Genomic DNA, 21,634 nt, shown 5'->3' with positions numbered 1-21,634 from the left:
GTTCAAAGGACAAGGTAGCGCGCTTGAGTTTACTAGGGGCAGATGGGGTGTAAACCATCAAAAGCACTTGAAGAAGGAAGAACGAAATTTAGGGGACGCACAGTGGCGAGCTGCGGGTTAACAAATAAAACCAGCGGAGATATGATAAAAGACACGGCAAACCCACACAGAGAGCAAAAGGGCGCGCGAGGGAAAGGACCATGGGAACGAAAAGGGAAGATAGAAAACGCGCGAAAATAGATATCCAATGGGAACGTGTAGTAGCGAACCAGGAGATCATGACAGATCATGGTCTCTTGAGCGACCGAAGAAAGCCACATGGAACTCACGCAGTATGCAGAGGGTATAACACGACTTGTGATTTATGATTAAGCGAACGTCAGTGAAGCTAGCCTGTAAACAGGATCCTGATTGGGTTGCTGGGCGTAAACAAGAAGCCGGCGAGCGATTCCGGCGAGTGTGGACTAGGGCGAGTACGAGTGGAGCGTGCCGAGAGCGATCTGGGGAGGAACAAAAATGGTGGTGCTGGCATGTTTAGGCGTGTTACCAAAAGTACCCGAAAAAATCTTGTGGGTCAACTACCTGGTTAAACTGTACTGACTTAGTGGTCTAAAATGTGTTTCACGCATTAATTGGTGATTTTGTGGGATTACGTAGAGAAACAAGGTATCGGAAGGCATGTGCCGTGCCATCTTTAGCCTAAACTTAAGCTTATGTATAAAAGGGGTAGAGGAAGCCGTTTTTGTGCTATAGTTCGATGGAGCAGTTTCCAAAGCGAGTAGAAGAACCCAAAACTTCGTCCCTTTTTCCTGAATTTATTAACTTTACTCCAAATAGTACAGTGCTCGACTATATAAATCATGTTGGGATATACCGACCAAAAATCACTTCAGCTTTTTCTTCTTTGGGAAATGAGTTCCTTTCTTTTACCAACATTAATTCTCCTGTTTGAGAACACCAAAATGAGTACCATAGAAATCCTCTGCAGAAATTCAGAGAGAAAGAGCAATGATCAAACTCAAATGCAACTAAACAGTTTATAAACTAGTTATTTCTCTTCTTGTACCCAGCAGGAACTAAACGTTTCACTTATAAGGTGATGTTTTTCTATTAACTATGTCTATGGTCACAGCAGCCACAGGCCACATTGGTGTTTCCAAACAATGCCATTTTTCTTCTTTGGGAAATGAGTTCCTTTCTTTTACCAACATTAATTCTCCTGTTTGAGAACACCAAAATGAGTACCATAGAAATCCTCTGCAGAAATTCAGAGAGAAAGAGCAATGATCAAACTCAAATGCAACTAAACAGTTTATAAACTAGTTATTTCTCTTCTTGTACCCAGCAGGAACAAAACGTTTCACTTATAAGGTGATGTTTCCTATTAACTATGTCTATGGTCACAGCAGCCACAGGCCACATTGGTGTTTCCAAACAATGCCATTTTTCTTCTTTGGGAAATGAGTTCCTTTCTTTTACCAACATTAATTCTCCTGTTTGAAGACACCAAAATGAGTACCATAGAAATCCTCTACAGAAATTCAGAGAGAAAGAGCGATGATCAAACTCAAACGCAACTAAACAGTTCATAAACTAGTTATTTCTCTTCTTGTACCCAGCAGGAACAAAACGTTTCACTTATAAGGTTCATGTACAAACAAAGTGAATGACCTAGCTCCTTATGGGTGTCCTTGTAGCTCAAGGTTAGAGCACAGGTAACCCAAGCATAATATAAGAGTTTGTATGGAGAACTGTGGCTGAAATATAAGAGTTTATGCGGAGATTAGGATATGACATCGAAATCAATAAAGCTTGTTGAACATTCAATGGTGTCATTTTTTCTCATCCTGGGGTGATTTGAGCAAATTTTAATATATTTAACACCATAGGCTAATTATCAAAATTTGCTCAAATCTCATTTAAATAGCCAGGATGAGAAAAATGACACCATTGAATGTTCAAGAGTCTTTATTAGGTAAATTACACATACATTTATTGATTTCAATGTCATCTCCTAATCTCCATACAAACTCTGATATTTCAGCCATAGTTCTTCATACAAACCCTTATATTATGCTTGGGTGACCAGTGGTTAAAGCATCTGACCAGAAGGTTATGGTTTTGACTCTTGCCATGGACTCATTTTCCTCACTGTTTATTTTTCACCTATCTAAATTAAGTAATAATTCCATATGATTGTAGTGTTTCTAAAGGAAGGTTTCGCTACCAAATACCATTAGCATCTGACAAATCCAACAGTTCAATCATACAAGCTGGTGTGGCTTGAGTGCTTTCTTGTGGGAATGCAGCCGTGTCTTGCATGGATGCAAGTCTGTCTTGCATGGATCCAGGTCTGCCTTGTGGGGTAGCAGGTGTAACAAGGTTACCATAATGACTATCATTAACAGACACCTCACTAACAACATGTGTTTTCAGATGAACTTGAATAGATTTTTCATGACGGAAACACCGGCCACACTGTGGGCACATGAAAGGTTTCTCTCCCGTATGTATTCTGTTATGTTGTTGAAGGTTTCCCTTCCTGGCAAAACGCTTGTCACAATGCTTGCACTGAAAAGGTTTCTCACCTGTGTGTATTCGTATATGTTGCTGAAGGTTGTTTGCTTTGGTGAAACATCTAGAGCAATATTCACATTTAAAAGGTTTCTCTCCAGTGTGTTTTCGTCTATGTTCGGTCAGAGTTATTGCATGTCTAAAGCACTTGTCACAAAACTCGCACTTAAAAGGCTTCTCGCCTGTGTGTGATCTGACATGTCCTTGAAGGCTTGATGCTGTACTGTAACCTTTGTCACAATGACTGCACTTGTAAGGCATCTCACCTGTGTGATATCTGTTATGTACTTTAAGGCCTGTTGCTTGCCTAAAACTCTTGTCACAATGGTTACATTTGAAAGGCTTTTCTCCTGTATGTAATCTATTGTGTTTCTGAAGGCTCCCTGAGTGCCTGAAATACTTGTCACAATGCTGGCACTTAAAAGGCTTCTCTCCTGTGTGGATTCTAGTGTGTTGTCGCATGTTTGCTGCCTGGCGGAAGCTCTTCTCACAGTGCTTGCACTTAAAAGGCTTCTCTTCAGTGTGTATTCTATTATGTTTTCGAAGGTTTCCTGAATGGTTAAAGCACTTGTTACAATGCTCGCACTTGAAAGGCTTTTCTCCTGTGTGTGTTCGTAAGTGATCTCTTAGATGTGTTGATTTGCTGAAATACTTGCCATATTCCTTGCATTCATAGCGTTTTGGAGGCATCTTGTTTATGAATTTACTTTGGCAGAAAAGAATGTTCAATTTCCTGAAAATTAACAAAAAAAGCAAGTTACCAGTAGTATCAGTTTACTAAATTAAAAAATCAGTAGTTTTTCAAGTTAAATTCAATATTTTGTTATCATTTGAAATGCATCATGACTTTCTTTGGGTTGATTCAATGTAATGATTTAACATGGTGCAATACTTATGTTGGGTTAACATTCCACAAAGAAGAATTCTTGCTTATCTTAATCTAGTGTGATCCTTACAAGTGGGAGTCATGTGAACACTAGCAAATTTATCCAGGTTTTTTCATTGGTTTGTGGGAGGGCCAGATGGGAAAATATTTGGCTACGTGTCATGATTTACAGAGCAAGCACAGAACTTAGGCCCATGCATCGTGACCAAAAGTGTAACATTTTCCTGTCTCTGGCTAGACCCAACCCAGTACATAAAAATTATGTTTTTTAAGTCAACTTTGCCAAGTTTGAGTTCATCACAAGTGTTTTTTTTTCGGGGGGGGGGAGGGGGTGCGGGGTGAACGGTCTTAATTGACATCACTTATTGAATTCTTGACTTTATTTTCAAGGGCCAAATGACAGATGACAATTAAAGGAGCAACTGCATATATTGGTTGGCTGTTGAACTGAACATTTAATTATTCATGCCAGTGGCAAGGTATATTCGAATCGAGCATTCACTGGGAGTGTCTCGTTCTATCTCTGTGGGAGGTGTCAGCAAAGCAAGACAACAAAATGGTAAATGTCTGTTTATATGACCTGTTATGTCAGGTTATGTACACGAAACCGGCCAATATTTACGTCTAGAAAAAGCTTTGATTCTCCACCCATCTGTCGTACAAAACATGCAGTCTGTAACCCCGATCCTTCTTTCATTAAATCGAAGCCCATGGAGTACCAAAGAGAACCTTAAAAAACAATATCTTACCTCAACTACAGGAAAACCGAAGCGTCGTTCGTTCAAAGCCTCGAAACCAGTCTGCCTGCGGTGGATATGAAAATTAAGAAAAAAATTGAACGGGCCTGGACTGGACTAGATGGACTAGGTCGGACTGTTATAACAATCAGATCGGATCATCCGAGCGTTATTCATTGAAAGTTCAAGTTAAAAATTCACGTAATAAAACTTGGGCATGAATTTTACAATTCTTTTGTAATAGCTAGTCAAAACGCCTTTTTATTTTAGAAAATTTTTTAAGTAGATCGACTTGCCCATTGGCTATCATTTGACCTCTATTTCAAGTTTTTCTAACGCAACAAAAATATCAACGTTTAGACTTATCATTAGCTTCTTTGCAGTATTGGTTGTCAAACGTTTCGATCCTGATAGTTTCTATTCGCGAGTCCAGTCTAATGTAAAATTTTTCCTGTTACCGTGAGCAGACTGGAACCCAGTTCTTTGTGTCAGCCATTTTAGCGTTTTGTCTTTGTTGTTTCTTGATCCAGGAAAACTTCTACTAGAAGAGGTAAGACATGAGACATGTTTTATAAAGGTTGCTTTGTCAATCAATCCAAAGATAGCGTGAGTTTTTGGCAGCTTTTGGTAAAGAAATTTCAAAATCGAACAAAATTGTTATCAAACTATAAAATCGAACGAATGGATTCGATTTTGTTTAGTTATCGAACGAAATCGAACACGTAAGCCAATACAGAAACTGTGAGTTTGAGTCGCCGACCGAGTAAAAATCGCAAAATTCCAGTTAGAAAGTAGTGTACAATGGCTAGTCTCACAGTCAAGTATTAATCAAGAATTCTAGTTTCGAAATTACTAATTTCCGTGAGTTTTGATATATCGCTTCATAATTTATAATTTTACTCAATCGAACGATTGAGGTGCGATTTTGTTCCACGCTTTGGAATAGTTTATCAGTTTTGCCGGTTCTTTTCTCTTCATTTTTCTCCATTTGGATTGAGGCCAAATGTTTGAAGGTTGTTCTGCGGATAGCCGGTTGGTTTCTACGCCGAACGTTTGGCCTAGGTAAAGCCGAGTTGTTGTGTCAGTCCGCTTGATGTAGCACACCGGTTTCATTGAATCATCAGCTTTCTACAACTTCAGGTTTGTTTATTAAGTTTGTTTTAAAAACATTTTTTTACAGCTCAAAAAAAAAACTACATTCGGATTCCTCTCTTTCCCAGCGGCGGTGTCAGAAGTGCTGCAAATATTGAACTCGAAAGCTGTAAAGAGATAATAACAGCATTGTGTAGAAAAAGAGTTCAAGCGCTTAGACAAAGTGTTTATCACACTCTCGTTCATACAAAAAGAGATGAACTACAGCTTTCAAATTCAAGTGTGTGAGGATCAGAAGGATTCGTTGCTGGAGGCTCTGCGTGAAATCCGCGAAAAGAAATCAATTGAATTTGAGATCCATGAGATTCCGACCACTCAGTGTGAAGATCAAGAAAGCGAAGAATTTAATGAAGATGGTGAGAGTTGCCCTTCTGACCAACCGAGGAATGCAGCAGTCGAAGATGGAGGTCAAGAGGTAGATAAGGATTCGGAGCCGGAAAACCCTCCAGAAATTGCTGACTGTTTAGCAAAGTGGTTGGATAACTATGGTGTTGCGCGTTCAGCGTTCGCCAAGTATATCGGCCGTTCAAAATCACATCTTACTGACATGCTAAAGCGACCTCCGCCATTCTTACCCAAAGGAACTGGGAAGGTGATGTGGATGAAGATGAAAGAGTTTCTAAGTAACAGCACTGCAAGACAGTTCTTTCTGGACAGCCGGGCGGATAAAACAAATTTAAAAAGAAAGCGCACTGCTACAGCCGCAGCCACAACATCGTCGCCAACGCCTCCAAAAATCAGGAAAACACAGAAACCGGCTAAAATCATGAAGTGGCAGAAGGTTATGCTGGACGAGATGTTTGTTAAGTGCAACGGGAGACCTGAGCCCGAGACAGTAAGGATAATCTCTTCAACACTGCAGCTGAAGAAACGTCAGGTAAATCTGTCGAGGGTAAACATTCTTTAGTTTTCCCTAATGTCCGGTAGGGCAATCGCGAAAACAGCTAACGTGTTTTACGATTTGAAACGTGAGTAACCTCGACAGCTCGCTTCGCTCGCCTATTCGTCCCTCTCGCAGCTTCGCCCTCGCACGTGCCGCAGCGCCCGCTCGCAAGCTAACTATTCTCTAGTTAGCGTACATGTATGTAAAAAATGTTGCTGATTAACAGTACACTGTCATGCTCAATATCCCTCTTTACACTGGGGACGAGTTTGGAGAAAAGGGGGCTTATTTATATTTCTATGCCTAAAAATCTACTTGCGAGTCCGTTTTGCTAAGCGTTGCGTGCACTTGCGTTGACTAGCGATGACTTGCGCTCTATTTGATCAACTCGAATTTACGCGCAAGTTGAGTGACGTCCATTCTTTGCTATAGCAACCTATTAGCGAATGAAATACAGGATATGCCTGCGGGGTTTTCATGATGGCGGCCTTGAATTTTTTTTTCGCGACTTGCGTGTACTTGTAGGGAAAGTTGAGAGTCCGTTTGGCCACCCAACGTAAATTTCTACGCAAGTTCAACTGGCGGTTACTTGCGAGGGAGCCTAGGATACTGTGGGATTCTGTGAGTCAATGTGCTTAACCATTTTCAGGTTCAGGTGTGGTTTACAAATCACCGACAAAGACAAAAGACAGGCGCGTACAAACCAGGTGAATATTCCTCTGAAGACACGACCGAGAAAAACTGAGCATTAAGAACCGGAAAACACAATGCTGTACACTTCCTACAAGTCAAGCTGCGAAAGCCAAGCTCGCTTCGAGAAAAATATCCGCGACGCTCAAACAATTCATAAATGTAAGAACTTTTATTGTTCTGTCAAATCATCTAGCATACTGGGGAACGCTAACTGGGGAACGCTAACTGGGGACACAGGGCCGTAGCTAGGAAAAAATTATGGATGCTTTCCATTATGCCAAAGCTTCCGGAAATTTCGCTTAGAAGTCAAATGGAGGTGGTCCACTTATTTCGGTCGGAATATTGTGACAAACCGGTTCTCTTCACTTATGTAGGGAACTCGGAGAAGGAATAAAAAATGGTAAGAGCCATTCCTCTTGGTTGGAAAATGTCGTTCCATTTTCGTCGGGTATTTCCGCTGGTCTTTAACCGGTCAATCTGGCGTAATGGAAAGCACCCTATGACTGAGGTAATGTCCATGGTTCAGTTCTCTTCCTAGATATTTAGTGTGTTTCTGTTGACTATAAACAACAAAAACGAAAAACAATGACTGAGGCAAGTGTCTCGGTCTGTCTCTTATTAGCTACGGCCCTGGGGGACCCGGCTTACTACATTTCGACAATCACATAATGTTATATACAGTAAAGAACAAGTTAAACGTGTCACAAAAGAAAAGGTAAACCAACAGAATCAGTAACTAGTTGTTACGGAGAAAACAGTCTTTACAGGAAATTATTATTTATTATCATTTCTGCTATCCTTAATTTGAAGAGAAAAAGTGTTTTCTATCTTTCTAATATACTCCTCTGTCTACGAGCTACCTTACAACTGCCAATGTAAATATTCAGCCCGGTTAATAACTGGCTTATGGCATGATTAGTCTACCACTCTAGATTCATTTCAGCCTTGCTCCATGTGTATTTACCGCCTCGTTTAAAGAACATCTGCTCGTCAAAGCCACTGGCATCAATAGCATTCTTAACTCCCACATCCAACAAGGATTTTGATGGAACTTTAGCTCCAGATCTGCAGTCCAGAAAACGCATCTGAAATGACATGCAGAGGTGAATACAGAAAATAAGTCGTAATTAGATACTTCTATCTTTTTTTGTCTGATTAACTTTCTCAATTAGAGCAATTGTAACAAGGGAAGTCAATCTGTTTGGAGAAATGGTTCAAGTCCAATTTTTTATTCGTCCAACCCAAGAATGATCTTTCTAAATATAAGGTTGTAAGATGCTAGTTTATCCCAGGTTTTGCCTCTCCCCCTCCCCTCCCTCAGCGATTAATCAGATAAATGGCCCATCTGTACACCAAAAGAAAAGTTTCCTGACCAAAACTACAATACTGGAGCGACTCCGGCCAGTACTCGAACGCAAAAGCCGTCTTGATACTTACGTATTCGTCCAGAATAAGATAAGAATTCTGCATCTGTATAAATAGAATAAAATATGAAGAATTGCTGAGATACCTTTCCGAAAGGAAAAGCAATGAAACAAAGAAACACTTTTACCCTATCAGACCCTATCAGAGCCACGGTTTAAGAACGGTTTAAGAAACCGCCGTTCTATTGCAAAAAAAATTGTTCATTAGCGCAATTCGAATACATGCTGCCGAAATTTATGTTTTTATTAAACTTTTCTTTGCATTCGAGGTCAATCCTTTGAAACAACTGAACTGGCACTGCAAAAAGTGACAAAACTTATATCTGTACGCTGTTTTTGGCCTTTTGTCATCTTGTCCGCACTATGTCTTTCGAATGAGTAAAAGGTGCGTGCTATAAGACCAGTTACTATGATATCAAACCATTACGTTTCTATACGAGAGCGGTTTTCAATGGCGTTTCGTAAGTAATTGGTTTGGAATTGGTTTTACGACACTCAATTGAAAACCCTTCTATGCTGCACAAATCAACTTCAAGTCTCTCTGATTCAATCAATTATTGCACCTTTGCATTTGATTCCGGAACTAGGCATGACAACTTGGAATGCCTTTCGACAAACATATTGAAGGCATCATCAGAAATCACAAACTTTTCTGCGTCTCGTAAGGCGTCTGAGCCAGAGTTCTCTCCCTCAATCAGAAGACACTGGAATACCTGAGTATTGAAAATGAAAAAAATATTCCTCAAGGTACGTGAACAACCTGTAAAAGGGTGAGTAGTTTGAATTTGAACCCGGCATCAGTGAAAAAATAAAATAGCATATCTTCTCGATTTAACGAGCCTTGGCCTGATGAACAAGCCATTTATTAGACTTCTCAGAGTTTTTAAGTCATTAGTTTGATAGCCATGCATTTAGCCTACGTGCGGCCTGATACCTTATTGCACCTCGAATAAACGTTCAAGAGAGGCTTGTTTAAACTCGACCTTGGATACCCGATGTTTTTTCGGGGTCCGGCGATTAATCGAAAAAATTGAATACATATGCATTTAACCATTTATTTGTAATTTTCTTAGATTTGCAATTGATTCAGTTTTTCCTTATATGGATTACTTACCATGCTAATGACTTTTCCATGGTTCTCTATAATTTCTAGTAATCAACCATCGCTCGTTTGAGCTCAGGTTAGACATTATTGAAACAGTTGTTGTTATCATTACCCTTCTTAATATCATTATAGTTACTGTTGTCGTTATAGACATCGTTATTGTTGTCGTTATTGTCATCGTTAGCGTTATCGTTATCCTCGTCGTTATTGTTGTTATTATTATCGTTAGCGTTACCGTCTTCGTTATTGTCGCTATTATCATCGTTATCGTCATCGTTATTGTTACCGTTATTATCATCGTCAGCGTTATCGTGTGATATTCGTTTCCAAAGTTGTTACCAATATCATAATCAGTTACAATCTCGCGGAATATATTGCTCACCTTCCATCGAACTGGAGCGAGTTCTTGAATGTTCTCATTCATGTCTTCATCAACATTGTAAACGTTAACTACAGTGTTAATTTTGAAAGCCACGTGATATTTCCTGCACCAATCCCGTACGTTCCGTAGACACTTCAGGTTGCCCTTCCCAGACTGATGGCGTCCAATTTGACGATTTTTCTCTTCGTTGAAACTGTCGCACGACACGGCCATTATGTCCAGAAATTCACCTTAAAACGCGATGTGATATTTTAGCACCTTATGTACGATTTGTACTGTTTATCGAACTGAGTTGAGTCCAATTCGGTATGTTCCGATTTGTTTAATCACAAATGTGAATATTACAGAATTGGACTACACGAAATCCTGTAACATGCAAAAAATTTCGGACGCTTAATTTTCGGACACTTTTTATCCCAGTTCGGCAAGTTTCGGACAACAATTTCGTACACTTTTCTGAAACGTAGTAAAGTAAATTTTCGCCTTCAAAACACGAGTAACACTGATACAACATCTGTGAAAATGATAGAATGGAATTTCTCTGCATTATGTTTTCCATAACAGAAACAAACGTTTCCCTTTCAGTGATAAAAGGAAAGAGCAAAGCCTAATCCAAGTTCTTGCTCTAGCACGTATATTGGCCTTACGTATATGTGATGGCATCGCCCAAGAATTAATATAAATAATTCGGATGCTTAAAACTTTCGTACGGTTTCACTGTCCGAAATTTAAATCGTCCAAAATTTTTTGCAAGTAATGAATGTATGGAAGAGCGTGCACAAAAATAAGAAATATAAGCGTACAAGAAAACGAAAGAAGATCGTACACAACTCCAGTTATTGCTAGCGCACGGGCCGCTCGATTCAGATTCCGTTGAATTAATGATCAGGCAACCGTGCTTCTCTCTTCAGTGAATCACCTATGTATACTTAGTACTAACGTTAGATATTATCTGCTATAAAACTGCAAGAAAGCTTACCGTATTTTTTAAACCACTGTTCCGTAACCAAGCTTCCATTACACACAATCGTGACAGAGTCTAGTCCCAGATCTCTCTTACAGTAGCGTGTCAGCTCTCCCACAAACTCGCCACGTTTGTGGATCAAGGGTTCTCCACCAGAGAAATTGATTTTCTCCAAACCTTAAAATGAAAAACATAATTTGTTATTATAACCATTTCAATTGAGACTTGGTTAGACTAAATATTGTATAAACCATCTCTATTATGGTCGTGATCATTTTCACAACTTATCATATATTTATATCTGACCAATTTTCCAAAAACATGCCCGCTATTTTGGTGCAAAGTCTTAACACGGTTTTCATAAATGCTGTCATATATTAAAACAAGAAAAACATTGTGCCATGTACTCAGTATCAGTCTATAGCCGTTCAAAGTTATTTTGTGTAAAAGTACATTGGTAAGGGCATTACTTGTCTTCACGATACACAGAGTTGATAATTTTTTACCTCCAGAGATAAAGTTCCAGGCGAGAGTTAACTGTCTTGATGTAAAGACAAAAACTAGCAAGGTACTAAGAAAAACGTTATTAGACATGAGATGTTGGACTTCGTTTCATAATGGCGGCCATATAAGACTAACATGGCCGATGTTTGACATCATACTCTTTTCCACCCGGGATTCTAACATCGAGAGATAAAGTCCTAGGTGACAGTTGTTTACCTTAATATCCACACAAAAACTACTAAGCTAATACAAAAAAGTTATTAGACCAGAAAAGTTGCATGATTTAGTTTCAAGATAGCGGCCATATTACACGAACATGGCCGTTGTTTGACATCTTCCACCTTTCAACCCGTGAAAGAGATGGGATTCTAATACAGAAAGATAAAGTTCCAGGCAAGAGCAGTCTGTCTTGATGTAAAGACAAAAACTAGCAAGGTACTAAGAAAAACGTTATTAGATATTGGACTTCGTTTCATGATGGCGGCCATTTTAAACTTACATGGCTGATGTTTGACATCATACTCTTTTCCAAGCGATGAAAAGATGGCATTCTAACATCAAGAGATCAAGTTTTAGGTGACAGTTTTATATCTTGATATCCGCACGAAAACTACAAAGCCACTACATAAAAAGTTATTAGACCAGAAAAGTCGAACTTCCTTCAAGATGGCTGCCATATCACAAGTAGACAAACACGCCCGTTGTTTCAACATCACCCCCTTTTCAACCCGTGAAAGAGATGGGATTCTAATATCGAGAGATTAACTTCCCGGCGAGAGTAGTCTGTCTTGATGTAAAGACAAAAACTAGCAAGGTACTAAGAAAAACGTTATTAGACATGAGATGCTGGACTTCGTTTCATGATGGCGGCTATGTAAGACTAACATGGTCAATGTTTGACATCACACTCTTTTTTTGCACCCGTTGAAGAGAAGGGATTCTAACATGGAGAGATGAAGTTCTAGATGACAGTTTTTTTTTACCCTTATATCCACACAAAAACTACTGAGCTAATACAAAAAAAAGTTATTAGGCTAGAAAAGTTGCACTTTGTTTCAAGATTGCGGCCATATTACACTCAGTCATCATTCCCTTTTCAACCCATGAAAGAGATGGGATTCTAATATCGAGAGATAAAGTTCCAGGCGAGAGTAACCTGTCTTGATGTAAAGACAAAAACTAGCAAGGTACTAAGAAAAACGTTATTAGACATCAGATGTTGGACTTCGTTTCGTGATGGCGGCCATATAACACTAACATGGCCGATGTTTGACATCATACTCTTTTCCATCCGATGATGAGATGGGATTCTAACATCGAGAGATGAGGTTTTAGGTGACAGCTTTAGATCTTGATATCCACACAAAAACTACCAAGCTACTACATAAAAAGTTATTAGACCAGAAAAGTTGCGCTTCCCTTCATGATGGCTGCCATATTAGAAAAACATGGCTGTTGTTTGGACATTTACAGACACAACTAGCAAGGTACTACAAAAGATTTCATTTGACATGAGATGTTGGACTTTCATGATGGCGCCCACATAAGACTAACGTGGCCGATGTTTGACATCATACTCTTTTCCAACCGATAGAGAGATGAGATTCTAACATCAAGAAATGAAGTTCCAGGTCATAGTTTTTTACCTGGATGTGCCCACAAAAATTGCAAAGCTAGTACATAAAAAGTTATTGGACCAGAAAAGTTGCACTTCGTTTAGACGATAGCGGCCCTATTAGACAAACATGGCCGTTTTTTGGACATCATCACCTTTTCAACTCGTGAAAGAAATAGCATTCTAATATGAAGAAAAAGTTCCAGACGAGAGTTGACTCTCTTGATGTAAAGACAAGAACTAGCAAGGTACTAAGAAAAACGTTTTTAGACATAAACGTTATTAGACTTCGTTTCATGATTGAGGCCAAATTAGACTACCATGGTCGATGTTTGACATCATATTCTTTTCCACCCGTTAAAGAGATGGGATTCTAACATCGAGAGATGAAGTTTTAGGTGACAGTTTTATATCTTGATATCCACACAAAAACTACCAAGCTACTACATAAAAGGTTATTAGGCCAGAGTTGCACTTCCTTCCAAGATGGCTGCCATATAAGACAAACATAGCCGTTGTTTACACATCATCCCCTTTTCAACCCGTGAAAGATATGGGATTCTGATATCGAGACATAAAGTTTCAGGCGAGAGCACTCTTTCTTGATGTAAAGACAAAACCTAGCAAGGTACTAAGAAAAACGTTATTAGACATCAGATGTTGGATTTCGTTTCAAGATGGTGGCCATATAAGACTAACATGGCCGATCTTCGACATCATACTCTTTCCCACCCATTAAGGAGATGGGATTCTAACATCGAGAGATGAAGTTTTAGGTGACAGTTCTATAATTTGATATCCACACAAAAACAGCCAAGCCACTGCATAAAAAGTTACTAGACCACAAAAGTTGCACTTCCTTTCACGATGGCTGCCGTATTAGACAAACATGGCCGTTGTTTTGACATCATTGCCTTTTTAACTCGTGAAAGAGATGGGATTCTAATATCAAGAAATAAAGTTCCAGGTAAGAGCACTCTGTCTTGATGTTAAGACAAAAAGTTTGGTTAGTAAGAGGAATCAAGCTCGTTTCGGAGAAGTTTTGGTGTATTCAGTGGAAAAATTCCCGAGACCTTTAGAAAAATATCTTTTCTCTGTGGGATGAGTTTAACTCCGGAGCCCGCAGGGCAACGAAACTCCTAAATAACGGCCCAATAGCTTCCTCAGTCGACTCCCTGCCATCATATCAACATTGCATTACGTTTGAACAAGAAATCACAAAACGTATTACGAAGACGAAACACTTTAATCAGATTTTTTCCTCGAGGTTACTTTTGAAACGAAATTGACTTTAAATGTGTTTCGAAACGACTTGTAACGAAATGAGAGAAACGACCTACATCATTCTGAGTGTCCGACCTTCAACAAGCACGGATCAGCGGTTTTCCACATTAGATACCAGGTTCTCTCTGTTCTCGCGCCATTTTCTGGCGTCCTTTTTGAAAGGTGTGAAATATTGAAGCTTGCATCGATCTCTTGGTCCTTTTTCACTGTTTAAAAACTCTACTTTGGCGGACAAAATTCAGTTTACCTTCACTTGTTCTCTGTGCACGATTTCAAGCAGTTTTTGGTGGCATACAGCTGGTAAAAACATCGATATATACGGAGGTACGAGTCAACAGGTAAAACGTAAGCCATTGTTGTCTTCCTGGGTTGTGTTGTACGTACGAGTAAGTTAAGCTTAAGTTTCCAGGGTAAAGTTCAGTTGTAAAGTTTGCTTAAGATGTATGGAATTGCCTCTGGTTGTAAATGTTTCTTTATCAAGCAGAAGCTATACATTGGAAGTTAATGTAACCTTGATTTCAAAAGGGACAGCAATGGGAATGATGGTGAATTACATGTAAACCATTAAATCAAACTACTGTGTAAAATTTACTGATTGATTTATTATGATATTTTCCTTAGTACTGGAAGCTTGATTTGAGGTTTCCCAGTGTGGATTTACACATAAATTTAACTAACCTTTTATGCGTATTGTATTTTAATCATAGGATGAAGTAAAATTGGTAATACCTTATATGTATGTATAATCCCTGGCATCCTTACTTGAAGAAAAAAAAGGAAAACCTGTGAGGAAGAACCCTGACTTACAAGATACATGTATGTATTTATGACTATTTAGGGGGCCATGGAGACTTAAAAATTTACTTTTGTAAGAGCTTTTGAAAAATTATATTGGCAATCAAATTTTGGCATTTCACAAGTCAGTCTATATATTTTATATATAAGCAAGGTGAATTGCAGATCTGTTCTCAGAGTGCTCAGTAGTAAACTAGAGCGTGATTACAACAGATGATGAACTGAGCAACTGTAGATCTGACTTGACATTTTATTACTATTTAGTTTCGTAGTACACAACTTGTGTGCAGCACTCATGAGATAAAATTGCCAAATGCGAATTTACATCATTACACTGATTTGAAATACACATGCAACCATTGGAAATATGATAGCTACAATAAGTGAATGCTTTTACAAAAAAAAAGGAAAGTTGGAAATTATAGATAAATGCTGTTACTATTGTGTAACAACAAAAGCTTTAAAAGTTAAAATTTAGCATTTTTCAGGAAGAATTTGTTTGTGTGTCTACATGAAGTTATCAGTTCATTCCATTTATTCAGAGAGGCTAACTCAGGTTTACAAAAGTACTTCTCCCAGAGGCATAGGTTACATCGATTTGAAGTGGGGTTATATGGGGCAGCTTGCTTTAAAATCTTTCAAGTGACTTTGAACTTTGATTTATTGTCAAAGTCACTTGGAGGCTGCCCCATATAACCCCGCTTCAAATCGATGTAACCTATGCCTCTGGGAGGAGTACTTTATTATTTGTAAACCTGAGTTAGCCTCTCTGAACAAACGGAGTGAACTGATTAGAGAACTTCATGTAGATGTGCAAACAAATTTCTCCTGAAAAATGTTAAATTTTTAATTTTTAATTTTTAATCTTCTCTTATATTTCAATAATAACAGAGTTTATTCGTAATTTCTAACTTTCCTTTGTATTGTAAAAGCATTCGCTTACTGTAACTATCACATTTCCAATGGTCACTTGTGTATTTCAAATCGGTGTAATGATGTAAATTCCCATTTGGCAATTTTATCTGATAAGTACTGCACACAAGTTGTGTAGTACAAAACTAAATAGTAATAAAATGTCAAGTCAAATCTACATTTGATCAGTTCGTCATCTGTTATTTTATATATACATTATATTAAGGTACTTGTAAACCCTGTTTCATTGATGACCACTACAAATTTCGAGACAATTTGCTATAGTAATGTCAAACTACAGTGGAACTTTGATATAATGAAGCGCCAAGGAATTGGCAAAGTATGTTCACTATAACGGGGTTTCGTTGTATCAAGGTTCTTTTCCGTATAGTCTACTATTACTGGGGCCATGAAAATCATGTTATACTGAGGACCTCATTATATAGAGGCTCATTAAATCAAGGTTCCACTGTACCAACCATATTCCTTCCAAAGGTAAATATTGAAAATTGAGTTCTATTACTCATTTAGGTTATTAGCCTAAGGAGGAATTTGTTTGCATGTCTACATGAAGTTATATCTAATCAGTTCATTCTGTTTGTTCAGAGTGGCTATTAGCCACTCATTTCAGGTTAAGAGCTGAAAATCCAGAACAATATTGAATTTGATACTCAAATTTTGATTGGATTAATTAATGCATGAAAAGTTTGCATCGTATCTAGCAAAAAATGAAAGGCTTCTAGAGCTTGCCTACCTTTGCCAGTGCAAAATGAAACATAATCTGTAACCTTGAACATTGTTGCTTGAATCGTTTCTAATGTTTTTAAGCCCACAAACTCTGGCCCTCACAATGTTTCATACACTGTTGGCACTGTAAACTTGATTAATGTGCAGCACAACTCTCTCTTCTCTAAAAGGCATCTCAAGTATGTTTTTGCATGCATTAGAAACCCAGGTGCTTACAGTGTAGCTTTGCAAATGTGTTAAAACCTTTTGGTCATCAATCCTGTCAACACTTAGTGTTGATCTCAGATCTTGGTTTGAATTTTCAGTTCTTTGTCTTGAGGTTACCCTATATCTTTCAGAGTGTCTTGCACCCACGCCATTTAGCATGTCTAATTAAAGCCAATAAAGCTGGCTATCAATCTACACGTACGCATATATACCAAGAATTTTGAAATAAAATGAATTGTCAAATTTTTCAGGGTTTCTCTATGCGAGCATCCAAATCACTCTTTGAAAGCTAAGTTAAAGTGAGTCTGCCTCAAATTTTGGACAGTAGCTAGTTTATCATCCATGCGGGTTAATTTTTATTTTGAAATATTTTTTCTCTGAGAGTGATTTTTGAATGATCACTCCACCATTCTTTAATCCTATTTTGGAAATGTTCTGTAACTTTTTACTGTGATTGAATATGGCAACACGCAGGCGATTTTTTTAGCGTTTTGTGTCCAGAAACTGAGAAAAAAATTAAATTAGCAAGAAACAAAGTTCGCTTTGACTTGTACATGTAGCTTTCAAGATGTGATGATGATAATAATAATAATAATAATAATAATAATAATAATAATAATAATTATTTGGACTCCAGCACTAAAATGTCTAGGAAAATTTGGCAATTCATTTTATTTGAAAGTCCTTGGTATAGTTTGATAGCCAGCTCTATAAGTTTTCATTTGATATGGGGTTTACATACAGTGTCTACAGATTAAATCGGATGCACTACATCCCTTTTGTGTGAGACACCTCTAAAGGTATATGGTAATGTTAAGAGGGTCCCAATTGTTGAAACAAAATAATACTGATGTGAAATATGCAAAGTAAGGGAGGTGCGGTGGCCTCATGGTTCGTGCACTCGTCTCCGGATCGAGCGGTCTGGGTTCGAGCCCTGGCCGGGGACATTGTGTTGTGTTCTTGGGCAAGACACTTTACTCTCACAGTGCCTCTCTCCACCCAGGTGTATAAATGGGTACCGGCGAACTTAATGCTGGGGGTAACCCTGTGATGGACTAGCATCCCATCCAGGGGGGAGTAGAAATACTCCTAGTCGCTTCATGCTACAGAAACCAGGATAAGCTCCGGCCTGATGGGCCACTTGGCTCGTATGCAGACTTTACCTTTTACCTTAAATATGCAAAGTAGCAATTCATTAATTCATCCTTAATTCTCTTTCGTAACATAGCAGCATCTAGTTCTAAAGTTTGCATACAAAATGTAAGTGTTTTTTAGACTGTTTCTCAGATGGTTCCTGCTTTTTCATAATATAGCAGCATCTAGTTAGAAAGTTGCATGCAAAATGTTATAGAAGTGGTTTTTTAGACTTTGCTTATCAAATGCTTCATTATGCCTTTTCATAACACAGCAGCATCTACATGTAGTTATAAAGTTTGCAAAAAAAAATGTTATAGTGTTTTTTAAAGACTTTGCTTCTCAGATGGTTATGCTTTTTCGTAACAAAGCAGCATATAAATATAAAGTAAATGCATACAAAATGTTATAGTGTTTTTTTAGGTTTTGCTTCTCAGATGGTTCCTTATACTTTTTCATAACATAGGGTCTTGGCAATGTAAATTCTTCCATAGTTCGATGAAAATAAACATACATGAACAAGTAACAATATAAGTTTTGTTATTTATGAATAAAGTATCATTTGAAATGAAATGAAGATGTCATAACGGCAGTTGTTTACTTTTTGTTGGGATAACATGCATATTGTCCTGGTAATTTTCTTTCTTTAGGGTGGGTTTTGTTAGGAATCCAAAGGAATTAAAAAGTGTGTTACACTCGGCAGTTTGAACACAGTTTGGGGGATATACAAGCTTTGGTATGGGTCCTCGGTACTTCACGTTGGCGTCAGTATTCGGTCACGAATACGTTTCATACTTTACGTGAGTCTCTTGTTCCAGTCGAACACGATACATGAGTTGAAGTGTGTCGTTTAGAATACCTTAAAACCTCACGTATGCCTCAGTATTCAAACATGAACACGTTTCCTACTTCGCATGAGTCTCGTGTTCCAGTTGAACACCACAGAACACTTGAAGTGTGTCGTTTAGAATACCTTAAAACCTCACGTATGCCTCAGTATTCAAACATGAACACGTTTCATACTTCGCATGAGTCTCGTGTTCCAGTTGAACACCACAGAACACTTGAAGTGTGTCGTTTAGAATACCTTAAAACCTCACGTATGCCTCAGTATTCAAACATAACACGTTTCATACTTCGCATGGGTCTCGTGTTCCAGTCGCACGCTTCGGACCATTAGCGTGTTGTCTGACTGAACTACGCGGTAGCGTATACTACCTGCATAAAACCCGTTCTTGAAGACGCAAGATATCCTTGGCTGTGAAAAATGTGTCATAACTTTCGTATTCATAGAGCATACTTGACGTATTCATTAGTATTCGACGACGTTCACGTCAGAAGTGGCGTCGTGCATCTCGTGTTCCAGTCGCAAACTCTCGAACAACTGATAGTATTCGAAAATGTTCGAGTCATAAATGATCGCTATACCTTCGAAGAACATCTAATGCAACATTAATCTACCAAAACGTGGCCCGTATGATTTATCGAACACATCGAGTCATTCACGAGTATTAAATTTGAATACGGAAAAACAGGCCGGATTCCTATAAAATATTCTAGGTGTATTTCGAGTCAGCCGTAATCGAATACGTCAGAACATTGCGGCATACGCGGCCTGCGCCAATCCGTTTTCGAGCGAATTCGGGCCCGAATATTTGGCTTTTCGGGCAGTGAACTAGCACGGTACTAAGAAAAACGTTATTAGACATCAGATGTTGGACTTTGCTTCAAGATAGAGGCCATATAATAATAACATGGCCGATGTTTGACATCATACTATTTTCCACCCGTTGAAGAGATGGGATTTTAACATCAAGAGATGAAGTTTTAGCTGACAGTTCTTTACCTTGATATCCACACAAAAACTTCTAAGTTGGTACATAAAAAATTACTGACTAAGTTTTCCTCTCACTACCTTGACGGGTCTGGTATATCTGGTGTTAATTGTCCCGGGCCAACCTGTTTACCTGCATCCTTAAGCATCTTTAATCCTTGTTTAGCTTTCTCTAGAGGCAGAACAAATGAAGTCTTGGCAGTATGGAAGCAGAAACCACATTTGTAGTTACACTGTCTTGTGAAGTGATAGTTAACGCTTCGAGGAACTGTCGAGCAAGACAATTTATCATTGTTGCCTGCGTGCAGCGGCTGGTCTACTCGTGAAACAATCCGAGATCGTCTTCTGACCGACTTTTTGTTCCAACTTGCTTGTGTTTCTTTAGGATCGGAAGGTTTCTCTTTTTGGAGTTTTCTGTTTACAAAAATCCACTTCTTGAAGAGGAAAAGTACTGTCACTGTAAAGCCAGTGACTGACAATAGAATAAAAATGGTAAATGACATACTTTAAGGCTACTTTAAACCGGGGATATTCTCCGATAGCTAGTCTGTTGCAGCTGCCCGCTCTTCTCGAGAAAAATCTCCTACGTCGAGGGTCCGGCTGGGGCTGAACATAATAATATGTTCCTTGCATATAATGATATCCCGCGCATGTTCCGTGCATGCAACAAGCAAGACAACAAAGCAAATTGCTAGCTCAGGACATATGCTTCGATGTTCTTCAACAATACAAACTAAGATTTCTTTTAAAACAAACTAAATATAGTCATACGCAAGCTTAACCAACAGGTTCAACCCGCTTGTTTTAATTGTCGCATAATTAAAAGTAAAATCTGAGTGTGTTGCTTATGCTAATGCACAATTGAAAACTAGCCTTAATTCAGTTACAAACGGAAAACAGCCCAGGGCGAGCCAACTACATGCAAAAACCAAGAAAGTAAACAGCTGAACAATACAAAGCAAAGAAAAATATTTCCATAAGAACAATACGAAATTGATCATGTTTATCCTTTATAACACGCGTCATCCAAAGGCTAATCAGAACTTTAACTGTGGTTAAAAGCGCATTGGTGCGACGGCAGAGTCGACTGCAGCCCTAGCCGGCCTTAACTAGTGTTAGGTACAGTACGTGGTCCCGCACGATCTTTCTTGAACTTTATGTGGTAGTCTTATCGCTTACGTTTCAGAAAGAACTTGTTTTCACATAAAATGTTCCTTTTTTTTTCTTCCAGCTCTCTTTTTCTTCTGTTTTGTCTTAGTCGGCTTCAAATCAGAAGTTTCGCGCTTGTTTGCGATTTTTATTTTCCAGAACGTGTTCGTGGCCCTTTTTCTAAACCTTGGCGGTCGTGTAATAAATCTCTTATTTACCAAGCTTGCTCGGGACCGTACTGGGAGCTTACCATATTACCGGTCCACGGTCTTTTTTGTACGGACTTCGCTGCGTTCACTTTTGGGGAGAGAATTTTCCTGACCGCGTTTTGTGTTGCTTTGTTGAGGGCAATTTTTCCTCTCGTCTCCTTTTCTTGTGCGGAAATTTCAGTTTAAACTATTAAAGTAAGACTGACTTTACAAGTTGGACAATACAGATTTTCAAACATTTCGTCAAACACAGCCTGATTTCTTGCTATTTAACTTATTACTTGTACTGTACAATTTGCTAACTAGATACGCAACCAATCAGTTGAGAAGAGGATGTCTTTCGCTCTCTTTACCCCTCTCACCTGGAAATAATTGCACTCGTTTTCTCTGAGCTCCGGCTGATCTGAACTTCGTTGCTTGACTCAAACATGGAGATTTGAAGTG

The 21,634-nt window shown here is 38.7% G+C and overlaps 3 protein-coding genes across 3 annotated transcripts; 1 reads left to right on the top strand and 2 right to left on the bottom strand.

The window, feature by feature from the left end:
- Window positions 1–799: 799 nt before the first annotated feature.
- Window positions 800–4,261, bottom strand: LOC110047972 (uncharacterized). Its single transcript, XM_020753726.2, has 2 exons — window positions 4,210–4,261; window positions 800–3,307 (listed from the first exon to the last, which is right to left on the bottom strand). The coding sequence occupies exon 2, from the start codon at window positions 3,262–3,264 to the stop codon at window positions 2,224–2,226; it is 1,041 nt and encodes a 346-aa protein (XP_020609385.2). The 5' UTR covers window positions 3,265–3,307; window positions 4,210–4,261; the 3' UTR covers window positions 800–2,223.
- A 402-nt stretch (window positions 4,262–4,663) lies between these two features.
- Window positions 4,664–8,135, top strand: LOC110047974 (uncharacterized). Its single transcript, XM_020753729.2, has 3 exons — window positions 4,664–4,747; window positions 5,378–6,226; window positions 6,882–8,135. The coding sequence occupies exons 2-3, from the start codon at window positions 5,546–5,548 to the stop codon at window positions 6,975–6,977; spliced, it is 777 nt and encodes a 258-aa protein (XP_020609388.1). The 5' UTR covers window positions 4,664–4,747; window positions 5,378–5,545; the 3' UTR covers window positions 6,978–8,135.
- On the bottom strand, window positions 7,076–20,613 carry LOC110047973 (S-adenosylmethionine-dependent nucleotide dehydratase RSAD2-like). The gene is made up of 6 exons (XM_020753728.2): window positions 19,966–20,613; window positions 10,816–10,977; window positions 9,837–10,066; window positions 8,913–9,062; window positions 8,363–8,395; window positions 7,076–8,010 (listed from the first exon to the last, which is right to left on the bottom strand). Exons 1-6 carry the CDS (start codon window positions 20,333–20,335, stop codon window positions 7,846–7,848), a joined length of 1,110 nt encoding a protein of 369 aa, XP_020609387.1. The 5' UTR covers window positions 20,336–20,613; the 3' UTR covers window positions 7,076–7,845.
- Between the last annotated feature and the right edge of the window lie 1,021 nt (window positions 20,614–21,634).

Source organism: Orbicella faveolata, unplaced genomic scaffold, assembly GCF_042242905.1.
Source record: "Orbicella faveolata isolate gen_17 unplaced genomic scaffold, um_ofav_v1 contig_27, whole genome shotgun sequence".
Classification (NCBI taxonomy): domain Eukaryota; kingdom Metazoa; phylum Cnidaria; class Anthozoa; order Scleractinia; family Merulinidae; genus Orbicella; species Orbicella faveolata.
This window is presented reverse-complemented; position numbering and strand designations above follow the sequence as displayed.

Bases quoted from the DNA above. Each gene is read 5' to 3' on its own strand.
- LOC110047972 (XM_020753726.2), bottom strand. From the start codon at position 3,264: ATGCCTCCAAAACGCTATGAATGCAAGGAATATGGCAAGTATTTCAGC.
- LOC110047974 (XM_020753729.2), top strand. From the start codon at position 5,546: ATGAACTACAGCTTTCAAATTCAAGTGTGTGAGGATCAGAAGGATTCG. The intron at 6,227-6,881 runs GTAAATCTGTCG...AACCATTTTCAG, and splicing joins TGCAGCTGAAGAAACGTCAG to GTTCAGGTGTGGTTTACAAA.
- LOC110047973 (XM_020753728.2), bottom strand. From the start codon at position 20,335: ATGTCATTTACCATTTTTATTCTATTGTCAGTCACTGGCTTTACAGTG. The intron at 9,063-9,836 runs GTGAGCAATATA...TTCAATACTCAG, and splicing joins TCGCTCCAGTTCGATGGAAG to GTATTCCAGTGTCTTCTGAT. The intron at 8,011-8,362 runs GTAAGTATCAAG...ATGTCATTTCAG, and splicing joins ATCTTATTCTGGACGAATAC to ATGCGTTTTCTGGACTGCAG.